This window comes from Carlito syrichta, unplaced genomic scaffold (assembly GCF_000164805.1).
Source record: "Carlito syrichta isolate Samal-C Ts95f unplaced genomic scaffold, Tarsius_syrichta-2.0.1 Scaffold130527, whole genome shotgun sequence".
In the NCBI taxonomy this organism is placed as follows: Eukaryota; Metazoa; Chordata; class Mammalia; order Primates; family Tarsiidae; genus Carlito; species Carlito syrichta.
Window position 1 is genome coordinate 217,440 of NW_007074623.1, and position 13,962 is coordinate 231,401.

General features: G+C 52.0%; 1 protein-coding gene across 2 annotated transcripts; it reads right to left on the minus strand.

Annotated features, from left to right (window-relative positions):
- Positions 1–1,182: 1,182 nt before the first annotated feature.
- CHAC1 (ChaC glutathione specific gamma-glutamylcyclotransferase 1) lies at positions 1,183–3,913 on the minus strand. 2 transcript variants are annotated; one of them, XM_021708064.1, is made up of 4 exons: positions 3,545–3,883; positions 3,085–3,120; positions 2,284–2,325; positions 1,183–2,148 (listed from the first exon to the last, which is right to left on the minus strand). In XM_021708064.1, the coding sequence occupies exons 1-4, from the start codon at positions 3,773–3,775 to the stop codon at positions 1,924–1,926; spliced, it is 534 nt and encodes a 177-aa protein (XP_021563739.1). In that variant the 5' UTR covers positions 3,776–3,883; the 3' UTR covers positions 1,183–1,923. The 2 variants fall into 2 exon arrangements, with proteins under 2 accessions (XP_021563739.1, XP_008047293.1); XM_008049102.1 differs by having other exon boundaries at positions 1,183–2,325; positions 3,545–3,913.
- Positions 3,914–13,962: the final 10,049 nt, after the last annotated feature.

Sequence of the window (13,962 nt, forward strand, 5' to 3'; positions counted from 1 at the left end):
GAGCCCCTCACTGCAGCTGGCAAGCAGCCCACCCCACTCTCCTTCAATTCCCGGTATAGAGCAGGGCTCTGCTTCTGCTCTCTGGTGCTACCCTGACCCAGGAGGTGGCTACTCCGGGCTCCCTGCCCCCCACTGCCTCCTCCTGTTGTGTTGTCCTGACCAGGCTCCCAGAAGGACCTGGCTGGACTCCACAGTCTTCCCATCAATGGCCAAGAAACGAGGCCGCCAAGACATGAGCACACAACCCAGCTGTGGCACCCTCCCCAGGACAATGGCTGCCCAAGTTGGTCAAAGTTGACCCTGCAGGGGACACCCAGACCAATCCAGGGCACCAGTTACAAGAGCAGCAGCAACACACACCACACAGCCTGTCTGTCCCCACCCATTGTCCCCTGGGTATTATCCCCTCATAGAGAGTAAACTGATACAGAGGGCTGAGTACTTCTCCCAAGGTCACACAGCTAGTGAGGAAGGGCCTAGTGCCTGTTCTGCAGGTCCAGGAGTCCAGTGGCACCAAAGGGAGCCTCAGGAGCTCAGGGCCAGGCTGAGATCTTAGAGCTGTGATCTGCTCCCAAGGGCCAGGGCAGGCGAAGCATCCAGGGACAGGCAGGTGTGAACAAGCAGCAGCCTGGGCACCCTGGAAACTCATTCCAGTATGGGCGAGAGTCCTGGCAGGTCAGGGTCATGGAGAGGGCACAACCAACACCATAGCTCCAGGAGGCAACAGGACACAGGTCCAACAGGACACAGGTCCTCCAGGCCACAGGTCCTTGCTGACAACTTTGCCCCAGAAGTGGTCATCACCTTACCCTAACCCACATGCCCCTTTCGGAGGAAGCCAGGGCTCTAGCTCTGTTATCAGGAGGCAGCAGCTGACCCTGCAGCTGGAGAGGAGGAGACACGCGTCCCAGGTTGGTAGCAAGAACTATGCTTACAACACTGCCAAGTAGAGCTGCATGAACTGAATTCTGCACAACTCAGGGGGCATTATTTGCATGCACTAGGACATGAAGTATACCCATGAAAGTGATGTAACTTGGTGGTGCTGCCTGCTCAGCTGCCCCTCACTGAGACAGAGGGAAAGAGAGGAAGAGGGAACCCTTTTCCCTCGAGGTGCTTTGCAGGGCTTCGCCCTCTTGCTCACCCCAGCCCCCATCTAAGAAAGAACCACATTCCAGCACAGCACAGATAAAGAGATCGGTTTATGGGTAACAGTGTGGGACACACAGGGAAGGTGTCAAGGCCTGTAGTGATGAGCTTCCCAGGAAGAGACCAACAGACAGACAAGAGTGGCGCAGACAGACAAGCAGGCAGACAGACAGAGGGACGGGGAAACAAAACCAAATGGGTAAGAGGCCCAGGCCGTCTCAGTAGTTGCATCCAGGTACGGGATCCAGCTCCACCCTGGGGAACTGGTGAAGGAGCAGGGTTGCCGGGAGCCCCAGTCCTTGTGGGGCTCCCTCCTCACCCCCTGCTGTCCCTCGTCCGGCATGCTGGGGCCTTTGGCGGGTGGAACTTCCGGGGCTATGGAATGGTTGGTCTAGTGGGCAGAGAGGATCAAGGCTCTCGGAGACTCCTTGGGAAGATGGAGGCCTGGGTGGTGTGGAGTTAGCAGCAGCACTGGGGGGAATCTGGTCAGGTGCCAGGGGCGGGGCCGCTGCTCAGCAGGGCCCCTGTGTCCAGGGCAGGCCCCCCACCCTGCCCACCACACCAACATGGTGCAATAAATAAGTTTCAAGTAGTAAGTCAGTGCCAAGCAGGAGAGCTGGAGGTTGGCAGACAGGCAGAGGCGGGGGCTCAGCTAGAGAAGCCCCAGCCACCCACCATGTCCTTTCAGGGGGCTGTCTCAAGTCTGTATTGTACGCTGCAGTGGGCGTCTGGCCCTGATGTCCACATGGGCACTCTCCACAGGAGCTCAGCCCTTCAGACCAGAGCCAGGGCCCGCTCGGTGGGGCAGAAGCAGGGCAGCATGGTACCCACAGCGTCCACGATGGCTGCCAGGTGCTCGTCCTGTGCCTGAGGCCCACAGAGCTGCATGAAGTCTGCCAGACGCAGCAAGTACTCGAGGTTGTGGCCAGAGAAGCCCCGGCAGGCCAGGATCTGCGTAGCAATGGCCTCCTCGGGCGCAGGGCCCAGGTAGCCAGGGTTCTGTGGGGTGGCCACGTAAGCCAATGCCTTGAGTGGTTGGTCAGGGGCATCTTGGGGATAGAAGGTGACTTCCTTGGTGTCATAGCCGCCAAGCACTGCCTCCCGCACATTCAGGTACTTCAGGGCCTCGCTTACCTGCTCATCTCGCACCTGGTATGCCACGCCCCAAGTGCAGCCCTAGGAATAAATAGGGACACCTGGGGTCAGTCATGATAGCTCCTCGCTGTTCCCTCCCCTTCCTAGAATGCTACCCCCACCCGAGGATTGTGCCCTGTAAGGGAAGTGGGTGGCCGACTGACAAGCCAGCTGGCAGCAAGACCTGAAACCCTTACTCCCCCTTCCTTAAGAAGGGTTGACAAGGTAGTCTGGTCCCAGGGAGGACAGGATTCCTACTCAAAATGTGGCCCAGGAACCAGTGGTATCATCTGTAAGCCTGTTAAGAACGCCCCATTTTACTCCTACTTAATTAAAATCTGCATTTTTTTTTTCTTTTTGAGTTGGAGTCTCATTCCGTCACCCAGGCTGGAGTGCAGCGGCACGCTCACAGCCACTCCAGCATCGACCTGCTGGGCACCAGCGATCCTTCAGCCTCAGCCTTCCAAGAAGCCAGACCTGCTGGTGCACGCTACCATGCTCGGCTAATTTTTTTGATTTATTGTAGAAATGAGGTCTCGCCAATTTGCCCAGGCTGTTCTGGAACCCGTGGGCTCAGGCAATTCCCTCACCTCGGCCTCCCAAAGTGCTGGGGTTACAGGCTAGAGCCACCTGTCTGGCCAAAATCTGCATTTTAACAAGATCCTCATGCGAGAAGCATGGAGCTCGAGCATGCGTCTGCTCTGCCAGAGAAGCATGAGACCTAGTCTACAACCCAGGGCCTACGAGCTGTCTGTCTGCATCCTGGATTACATTGGTCCATTTCTTGACTCAGGCACTTACCTCATGATCTTCAAGGAGGGTCACCACACGGCCAGGCTAGGGAGGGGGAGAAAGATTTTGAAAAAAGACAAGTTAGAAATAAGCTCTGCCATCAGTGCAAAGAAAGCCTTATCAACTCCACTGGCCCAGGCCTCAGACAGCCCTAGTCTGTGTGCTCAGAGTCCCATATGGAGAAAGACACAGAGGAGTGATGTATGCATGGACGCAGGAAAAACAGATAGATACAGGGCAGTGGCCCCTCCACCTGGCGCCAGATTGTAAATAAACGCAGGAATCCACAGGTTCACAGACTCTAGCCAATACACCAACCCACTGGGCACATACATTTAAGCCACAAGCCCTAGACACAGGCTTACACATTTCCCTCCATCGACCCAGAGTGCCCTGGACATTCCAGAGCACTGGCGCCCACTATCCTGCCCCTACTCCCTCGGTCCCCTGGGCACGGTCTGATGCTCACCATCTTGTCGCTGCCCCGATGGAAGGTGTCTCCCTGCCAGAAACGGCGGCTGTAGCCGCGCACGAAGCCCACACGGCTGTCGCTGTAGGCGAAGTCGGGCCTCCACACTAGGGAGCCGTACCCGAAAATCCACAGCGCTTGGGGGTCGCCGTCGTCTCGGGAAGGATGTGCGGACTGCGCAGGGGACGGCGAGGGGGGCGGGGTGTTCAAGGATGCAGACTCCTGCTTCATGGTGCCGGGCGCAGGGATGGGCCCAGGCGGCCTCCGGAGCTGGTCTCCGGCGTGAGCACGGAAGGACCGACGGACGCGCACACCTGGCCTGGCACCGCTCGGTCGCTCCAGCTGAGCAAACCCTCCGGAGGCGCCTTTTAAACCCTCTGGCCGGGAAACCCCGCCCACCGCGGCCAGCGGCCGCGGCGATTGGGGCGGGGCAAATACCTTTTTGACCAATAACTTTGCCTCTCCCTTAACCGCGCCGCATTCTGAGTGGGTGGCTGAGCTGCCAGCCCCGGGCTCAGCGCGCCCGCTGATTGGCTCGGCTCCACCTCTGTAGCAAACCTGGCAGGAGTGATGCAACGACGAGGGAGGTTTCTCCAAGCGCCGACATGCAGCAAGGGCGCCTCGGATTGCGTCAGGCGACGGGCCGTGGGCACCGGCCGGGCACGGACGCAGGCCCCAGGCGTCTCCCTGGCAGCCTCTTCATGGCCTGGCACCGGAGGAGCCACGGCGGGCGGGTCCCAGGCGGTGTCTTCCCAACAGTCCTGACCGCGCATCTGGCTCAGTCACTGCCACCCCAGGCATCACGGATTCAGTCCCAAGGCCAGTCAGTGCAGGGCACGCCCAGAAGGAGCGCTCTGGGCAGCGTAAACCCCTGTCTCTAGGGCCCCTCCTGAGAGCATGCACTGCAGGAAGGCTGTCGGAAGCTGCCTCCGCATTCCTTTCAGGTGGCTCACGCCGTTGGCCCGCGTGAGCAAATGGAGAAACTGAGTCACGGGGGCTGCAAAGGGTTCTACAGAGACTGAGTCAGGCTGGGCGCCCGGAGCTTGCAGGCCTCACGTGAGGGTTACACCCTGGACCAGGTGTGGGACCACCTGAACCCAGGTAGGCTGGGGAAAGAGAACTTGGAATGGCCGGCGGTCACTTTGGCGGTGGGGGCTGCACCTGAGGAGACGAGCAACAAAGATAGGAACGCCAGGCCAGTCTTGCCCCAAGGAGCTGGAAGTTCTTCCTGGACGTGAGGTTTTGCAGCAGTGGTTAATCCTTAGGCACCCAAGTGCTGGGAGTGGCGGGCAAGGGGGTCACAATTGAGGCCCCCAGAGGACTGTGGGCAGATACCTGTCTTCACCCTTGGCTTCTGGTCTCCCAGCAGAGAACCCACAGACCATCTGGGGTTAACCAAGCTCTAAGCACCAGCAAGTCCCCTGGGGATACCTTTGACCGAAAAAGGGAAACAGAGGCAGCTGAAGGACTTCCCGAAACTGGCGTCCAGAGAAGGCTGGCAGGGGAAATGGGCAATATGGCTTCTCATTCTATTCTAATTAGATATTTAAACTAAAAATTATCTGCACACTTCACATATTTGTCCTAAAGATGCCTTAGACTTATTCACAGTGGGAAAGTTGCACAGTGGTGTATATAGCATGAAGCTGTTTCTTGAAAAACAAAAAGTTATACATTAGTATTTGTGTAAGAAATAATCTGGGAAAGCATTCCTAAACTGTTAGCAGAGGCTGTCACCAGAAGAGGGCTTTAAACATTTATGGAAAAGCTTGGGGTTTTTTTGTTTGTTTGTTTCTTTTTTGAGTTGGAGTCTCACTCTGTCACCCAGACTGGAGTGCAGTGGCCGCTCCGGCCACCGCAGCCTCGACCTGCTGGGCTCCGGCGATCCTTCCGCCTCAGCCTTCCAAGTAGCTGGAACTACAGGCGTGCGCTATCACGCCCGGCTCATTTTGATTTATTGTAGAGATGAGGTCTCGCCAAGTTGCCCGGGCAGGTCTCGAACCCGCGGGCTCAGGCAATCCACTCACCTAAGCCTCCCAAAGGTGTGGGATTATAGGCTAAGCCATCGGGCCGGCTAAAGCTTGGATTTTTACAAGGAGTATTAGTTTTCCAATCAGAAAAAAAAAAAAAATTCTGGCAAAAATGGTCATTTCTGATTATGTCTTTCTTTTTCTCTTTCTTTCCGTTCCCTGTGTTCACTCTCCCCTCTTCTTCTCTGTCCTGTCCCTTTTTGTTCATATAAACATCTCTTTTGCTACTAGCTTCTTAGGGAGAATATCCTCTTCTCCTCTAACCACCTTTGGCTTTGGGTCATAGGGTGGAAGGTGGGAACCTGGTACCAACACATTGCTGAAGTATCTGGATTGGCACAAGAACGCTTTAAGAAGGCAGCTTGGAGTTACAAATCAAGAATCATAAAAAATATGCTGGGCACGGTGGCTTAGTCCTATAATCCCAGCACTTTGGGAAGCTGAGGTGAGAAGATTACCTGAGCCCATGGGTTAGAGACCAGCCTGGGCAACTTGGCAAGACCTTATCTCTAAAATAAATCAAGAAAAATTGGCCAGGTATGGTGGTACATGCCTGTGGTTCCAGCTACTTGGAAGGCTGAAGCGGAAAGATCACTGAAGCCCAGCAGATTGATGCTGGGGTGGCCGTGAGCATATCATTGCACTCCAGCCTGGGCAACAGAGTAAGATGCCAACTCAAAAAAAAAAAATCATAAAATATCCCTGCCCTTTGACCCAATACTTCCACTCCAGGAAATTATTCAAAATATGGGGAAAGCCAGATGCCTGAAGATTTTCAATGCATTGTTATTTATTACAGAAAAAACAAAAGAAGAAAAACTATTTATCCAAAAATAGCTAAATGGTTAAGGAAATTATGGTCAGTTCACATAATGGAAAAATACACAGCATACACACACAGAAAACAAATAGCCGGCAATAGTTGATTAGCTACATAAATGTGATATAAATCTGTTCAGTGATTAAAAACAATTATGTATGTCTGTATGTACTGACATGGAAACATATTAAGTGAAAAAGTGGATTGTAACCTACTGTAACTTTATTTTATTTTTTTTAATTGGAGCCTCACTCTGTCACCCAGTCTGGAGTGCAGTCGCATGTTCACGGGCACCACAGCCTCGACCTGCCTGGCTCAGGCGATCCTTCTGCTTCAGCCTTCCAAGTAGCAGGAACTACAGGCATGCGCTACCATGCCCGGCTAATTATTTATTTACTTATCGTAGAGACAAAGTCTCGCCAAGTTACCCGGGCTGGTCTCAAACCTGTGGACTCAGGCCACTCACCTCGGCCTCCCAGAGTGCTGGGATTACAGGCTGAGCCACTGAGCCCCACCGTGATTGTGACTTTAAAAGAGAACAACGAGGCTGGGCAGGGTGGCTCACGCTTATAATCCTAGCACTTTGGGAGGCCAAGGCAGGAGAATCCCTTGAGCCCAGGGGTTCAAGATCAGAGTCTCTACCGGTTCTGTTTTTGTTTGTTTGTTTATTTTAGGGTTTTTTTTTTTTTTTTGAGCTGGAGTCTCATTCTGAAGCCCAGGCTGGAGTGCAGTGGCACTCTCACAGCCGCCACAGCCTCGACCTGCTGGACTCAGATGATCCTCCCATCTCAGCCTTCCAAGTAACTAGAACCATAGGCATGCACCATCACACCCAGCTAATTTTGATTTATTGTAGAGATGAGGTCTTGCAAGTTTGCCCAGGCTGGTCTCAAACCCCTGGGCTCAGGTAATCCTCTCGCCTTGACCTCCCACAGTGCTGGGATTATAGGCATGAGCCACTGCATCCAGCTGGTTCTTTTTTACTAGTGCAAAAAAAAAAAAAAGACTGGAGCCTGAGCAACATAGGAATAACTGGTCTCTATATAAAAATAAAAATTAGAGAAAAGAGAGAACATGAACTTTGATGTAAATGATTCAAAGTTTAAAAAATAAATAAAAAGAGAACTTGAACTATTTCCATGCTCTATTTTTTTTGTTTGTTTGTTTTTTTTAGTTGGAGTCTCACTCTTGCCCAGGCTGGAGTGCAGTGGCACACTCACGGCCACCACAACCTCAATCTGCTGGGCTCAGGGGATCCTTCTGCCTCAACTTTCCAAGTAGCTGGAACTACAGGCATGTACCACCACACCCAGCTACTTTTTAAAAAAAATTAATTGTAGAGACGAGGTCTCGCCATGTTGCCCAAGCTGGTCTCAAACCTGTGGGCTCAGGCAGTCCTCTCGCCTCAGCTTATTTCCATGTCTTTTTTTTTTTTTTTTTTTTTGAGTTGGAGTCTCACTCTGTCACCCAGACTGGAGTGCAGTGGCATGCTCCCGGCCACCGCAGCCTCGACCTGTTGGGCTCCGGCGATCCTTCCGCCTCAGTCTTCCAAGTAGCTGGAACTACAGGCGCGCGCTACCACGCCCGGCTCATTTTTTTGATTTATTGTAGAGATGAGGTCTCGGCCAAGTTGCCCAGGTGGGTCTCGAACCCGCGTGCTCAGGCAATTCACTCACCTCAGCCTCCCAAGGCACAGGATTACAGGCTGAGCCACCGAGCCCAGCTATTTCCGTGTCTTAAAAGAAGACTATTTCTGTTTAAATAGGAAAAGGGTTTTTTTTTAAACTTTAAAACCAAACTCTATTATGAAAGCAATATAGTACAAATGCCTATGATTGCATATTAAGGCAAAAATGCAAAAGACGAAGTACCACATGCACTGTGATTAAAACCTCAAAACAATGACAACAAGATGCATTAGGAATAAAGATGGGGGGCACCAAATACTAATGACGAGTGTGTTGGGGTGTTGGGATAATGGGTGGTTCTTTTTTCCATTTTCCAAGTTTTATGAAATGTAATTTTTATATTTAAAAAAATGACTCTTCAAGACAGTTAGTGGTTTTCTGGTGGGTGAGGAGTGAATGGCATATCCAGATCATCTGGGGAACATTTTCACAATGCCCATTCAGACTGCCTCCCACCCTGACCAAAGTCTCAAGGTGGTTTTTTTGGGGTTTTTTTTTTTTTTAATGACTTGGAATCTCACTCTGTCGCCCAGGCTGGAGAGCAGTGGTATGCTCACAGTCACTGCAGCCTCGACCTGCTGGGCTCAGGAAATCCCTCTGCCTCAGCCTTCCAAGTTGCTGGAACTACAGGCACGCGCCACCACGCCCGGCTAATTTTTTGATTCATTGTAGAGATGAGGTCTACCCAGGCTCGTGGTCTCATGCAGTCCTCTCACCTCTGCCTCCCAAGTGCTGGGATTATAGATGTGAGCCACTGCACTCGGCCAGTGGTTGTTTTTTTTTTTTTTTTTTTTTAGAGGTAGGGTCTTGCCCTGTTGCCCAGGCTCGAGTACAATGGCCCAATCATAGCTCACTGCAGCCTTAAACTCCTGGGTTTAATGAGCCTCCCACTTCAGTCTCCCAAGTAACTGGGACTGCAGACACACATCACCAGGCCGTGCTTTTTTTTTAAATTTTCTGTAGAAACAGTCTCACTAGGTTGCCCAGACTGGTCTCAAATTCCTGAGCTTAAGGAATCCTCCCACCTTGGCTTCTCAAAGTGCTGGGATTACAGGCCTGAGCCACCATTCCCACCAGAAACAATCATTTTTTAAATGCTTACCATGTGCCAGGCATTGTGCTAAACACTTTTACAACCATTCATTTTATACATTTCTTCACTACTTTTGTGAGGTAAATATCACTTCACATGAGCAAACAGGAAAGCATGTAACCTACTCATGGTGACATAGCAGGAACTAGTGGAGCCTGGGTCTAAAGGCAGATAGCTCAGCTCCAGGGTCTCCTTGCTGACCTTCATCTGACATTCTGCCTCCCACTAACCTGAGAGCTCCCTGAGAGCAGGATTTGTCTTTGAAGGTCCAGGGAACCAATGTAGCTCTGGCATGTAGAAGGCACTCCACAGACGTAGGTAGCATAAGTGAAGCTCTCACCTGGAAAAGGCCAGGGCTACGTCTCACGTACTGCATGACACAGGTTCAATCCTGACCCCCTCAAAATAGCAATCTCCATAGAAGTTGGTCAAGGAGATCTTACCAGATCTTTCTGGGAACATTCTTACCTTTTCTCCTTTCTTGTTTATTTTTGCCAACAACATCTGTCTCTTTTCCTCCCAGTGGGACAGGCCCACTTAGCTGGTTCCTCTCTGTAACTTCGGCAGCAAACCCATCCCACCTTTCGTTCAGGGCCAAGTGTGATGGCTCACACCTGTCATTCCAGCACTTTGGGAGACCAAGGCAGGAGGATCACTTGAGGTCAACAGATTGAGACAAGCTAGGACAGGATAACAAGACTCCATCTCAACAAAAAAACAAACAAAAGGTTTTTAAAATAGCTGGGCATGGTGGCACAGGCCTGTAGCCCCAGCTGCTTGGGAGACTGAGGCGGGAGGTCCTGCAGCCCCAGAGGTTGAAGCTGCAGTGAGCTGGAGTGTGCCACTGCACTCCAGACGAGGCAACAGAGCAAGACCCTGTCTCTAAAAAAATAAAATCCCTTCTGGAAGTGTTGCTGATGTCAAGCCCACCGAGGTACTAGCTCATGAGAGGTGATGGGCTGGAGCATCACCACCTGGCAGAGTCACACATGATTTGCACATGATGAGCACATGGTGGCTTCCTTTTATGGGCCTTTCCCAAATTAATCTTTCCTTATTGTCCACCTTCAGGCAGTTCCTTCTCACTTCTCATACCAGACACCGCAATCAACTCCTGGTGTTAGTGAGCATGACGACCTGAAACGAGGGACGGGGTGTTTTAGGAGCTAGGGAATTATGCTAATTTATATGCTAACCAATGACATTGCCTCATAAAACTGCTAAAAAACCTTCTGAGACACCAGTTCTAAGTTCAGCTTACCAGCTGGGTGACCCTAGGCACATTGTCTCTGGTTCTCAGTTTTCTCAATTGTTGAAGGGAGAATAAGTAATAGCACTTACCTTGTAGGGTTCTGACAAAGATTGAAGAAATAACACCCCGGCCAGTATCTGTCTCATGGAAACACTTGATGAATGTTGACTCTATTTGTTTTATTTCACTTTTCACTTTGCATTTGATCCAAGGCAGACAGAGCCATAGTCTTTCAGTCTGTCACAGCTCAGAAGCATTTAGTGGGTCAGTGTAAACATTTTAAATTCAGTGGAGGAAATCTCTGACCAGCTCACCCTCCATTCTTGCTATGCAATTCACTAATTGTTCCAGCAAATAAGCTGCTAAATTAAGTGTTTTAAGAGCCAGAATGGACCCAGCACAGTGGCTCACACCTGTAATCCCAGCACTTTGGGAGGCTGAGGCTGGAGGATCACTTGAGTCCAGGAGTTCAAGACCAGCTTAGGCATCATAGCAAGACCTCATCTTTACAAAAAAAAAAAAAAAAAGAATCAGTTGGGTGTGATGGCACATGCCTGTAGTTCCAGCTACTCAGGAGGCTGAGGTGGAATGATCACCTGAGCCCAGGAAGTCAAGAGTATGGTGAGCTTGATCAAGCCACTGCACTCCAGCCTGGGCAACAGAGTGAGACTCCAACTCAAAAAAAAAAAAAAGGCAGAATGAGTAATAATCTGCCCCAAGCATGCTATTTTTTATTTATTTTATTTATTTTATTTTTTTGAGTTGGAGCCTCACTCTGTCGCCCAGGCTGGAGGGCCGTGGCTCCCAGCCACTGCAGCCTCGACCAGCTGGGTTCAGGTGATTCTTCCCTCAGCCTTCCAAGTAGCTGTAACTACAGGCACGTGCCTCCATGCCCAGCTAATTTTTTTGATTTATTGTAGAGATGAGGTCTTACCAAGGTACCCAGATTGGCCTTGAACCTGCGGGTTCAGGCAGTCCTCTCACCTCAGCTTCCCAAAGTGCTGGGATTATAGGCATGAGCCACTGCACCTGGCCAAGCATGCTGTTAATAGGACAGTTGCTTGAGCAAAGTGAGAGATTTTCTGTGTATGCATGGGGATGGGAGGGGTGCTAAAATAAATAAATTCATATATAATCCAGACTCCACCTCCCACAGACCTCTGAGAAAGAAGTGTGTTCTCAGGTCTTTGGCCCCTGTGTAAGGACACAGGTCCCACCAACACTCTTACAAGAGGATGAGAAGATAGAGTAGTGGAGTCCCTCCATACAGCCCACCTCAGAAGAGGGAGAGATGGTCTGAAGCAGCTGCTCTGCTGGGGGTGCCAGTCAAACCCAAAGTCAAGGGGAGGAGGCCGCTTGGCCCTTGGTTTACAAAAGCAGGAGCTCTAAGGATTTGCCTATATCCTGGCAAGAAGGGCATGTAGGATGGCAGGAAAATCTGGCTTCCTGCCCATCTTCTTTTGTTTTCTTTTGAGTTGGAGTCTCACTCTGTCACTTAGGCTGTAGGGCAGTGGTATGCTCCCAGCCACTGCAGCCTCGACCTGCTGGGCTCAGGCTATCCTTCCATCTCAGCCTTCCAAGTAGCTGGAACTGCAGGCATGCGCCACCATGCCCGGCTAATTTTTTGATTTATTGTAGAGATGAGGTCTCGCCAAGTTGCCCGGGCTGGTTTCGAACCTGTGGGTTCAGGCAATCCTCTCACCTTGGCCTCCCAAACTGCTGGGATTATAGGCATGAGCCACCATGCCCAGCCATTCCTGCCCATTTTCTAGCCTCCCTCCAAGGAGGGAGACAGACCTAGCTAACACCTCTGGGGTGGCCAGTGCTCCAGTTATGCAGAGCTCTGTCCTCATCCACTGGAAGGGCAGGGGCCGGGGCTCCAACAGAGGACTGAAATGGTGGGTAGTGCACCCAACTCCAAGGAGGGAAAGAGGTGTAGTTTGTGGGTGTAGGAAGCAACAGGTTGCAGAGCTGAGGAGAAGGTGCAGTGGGGAGCACTTCAGTGGAGTGACAGGCTGCATAGAGGCGATACTCACGGGGTCAGGGCCAAGCATCAGATCCTAAGAAATGCTACAGGGTGGTGGGCCCCAGCTCCAGAAGAGAATCCTCAGAAAATAGCCCGTGTGGAGAAGTAAGGCTGCTCAGAAGGGACCTGGGATGGGGCTGCAGACTCTGAGGCCCATGGAGAACCAAGGAAGTGAAGTCCCTTAAATGAGAGCAGCTGGAACACCATCCCAGCCAGGGCCCACTGCTAATGGGAAGAAGGTCTCAGAACCTGTCAGGTCAGGAGAGAGAGATAGAAGAGGAAGCAGTGAGTGAAGGGAGTCAGTGATGAAGGTGTGAAACTGTACGAACCGGGCCTACAAGGATGAGTCTGGCCCTGACATCTGCCACTGTGAGAAAGGGACAGTAAACTTCCGGAAAGCCAAATGGCAAGTGCAGGTCTGCAAACCTCCAAGTCCTATCAGGAAGAGGATTATTAGAGACAGGCTAGCCATGCCTGGCAGGACTGTGGCTCTGCCTTGCAGGGGGTGTCTTGACGCAGGGCAGGCTTGGGCCAAGAGCCAACCTGTTGCTAAAGTCAGATTCCTGCGATGCTGGTTACCTTGTGTCTGGCGTAGCCTCTTTTGGACCCTGTGTCCTGGCCTCAGAGGACCTTTGGGGATGGAGGGAACAGGCTGAGTCCACTCTTGACCAGATTGTTAAAGGGGACTGTGCCCCAGAGGCCAGGGAGAAGGTGACAAAAATCACTTGTGGCAGATCTCCAAGGGGAAGAGTCCTTGAGGACTTGGGCTGTCCCCTCCCAAGCAAGGGCCTCTTCTCTACCCCTGCCCATATCAGAGGAGGCTGACCTGGACCAGTGGTGTTCCTCAAAGACATAGACAGGGAATTGATAGTGATGGCAACCAGTGATCTGAGCTTGCTTGCACAGTCCTGGAGCTATCGCTGGGACCATTCTGCCAGGCTCCTCCTAGAGTCCACCCCGCTGCTGTGGTAGGGGGAGTGGAAGCGCTAGAAAGTGGCTTACTGGGATCTGCTTGAGGAGGGTTAACCAACCAGCGGAGATTAAAACACTGCTCCCAATGTTTTCATACCTTAACTCATTTCAACCTCATAGTGATGTGCAGGAGGGATTATTAGCTAGATGGTTCTTTTGCCTCGGCAGAGACCATATTTTACCGCCAAGGCCTGGCACATATTAGGTGCTCCATCAGTTGAAGGAAGGAAGAAATAGACTTGTCCCAGATCACCTGCAGCGAGCCTCAGACCTGGTGCCCTTCCCCGTCTGACGCCGTTCCCTTCCATTCGGGATGCTCTGGACCGGGGCAGCCGGACTGCGGAGTGGCGAGGGGAGCTGGCTGATGCCACCCCCGAACCCCCCCGCCCGGGGCTGGCTGGGGGGGTGAATGTCTCGAATATCCTCTGGACACCCCGAGGATATTCGGGGGAAAGCCTCGCCCCGGGTTCCCTCCAGGTCACGCCTTCGGCTTAGGCGCCCTGCCGGACAAAAGCGCCAACCGATCGCGGGCGTCTG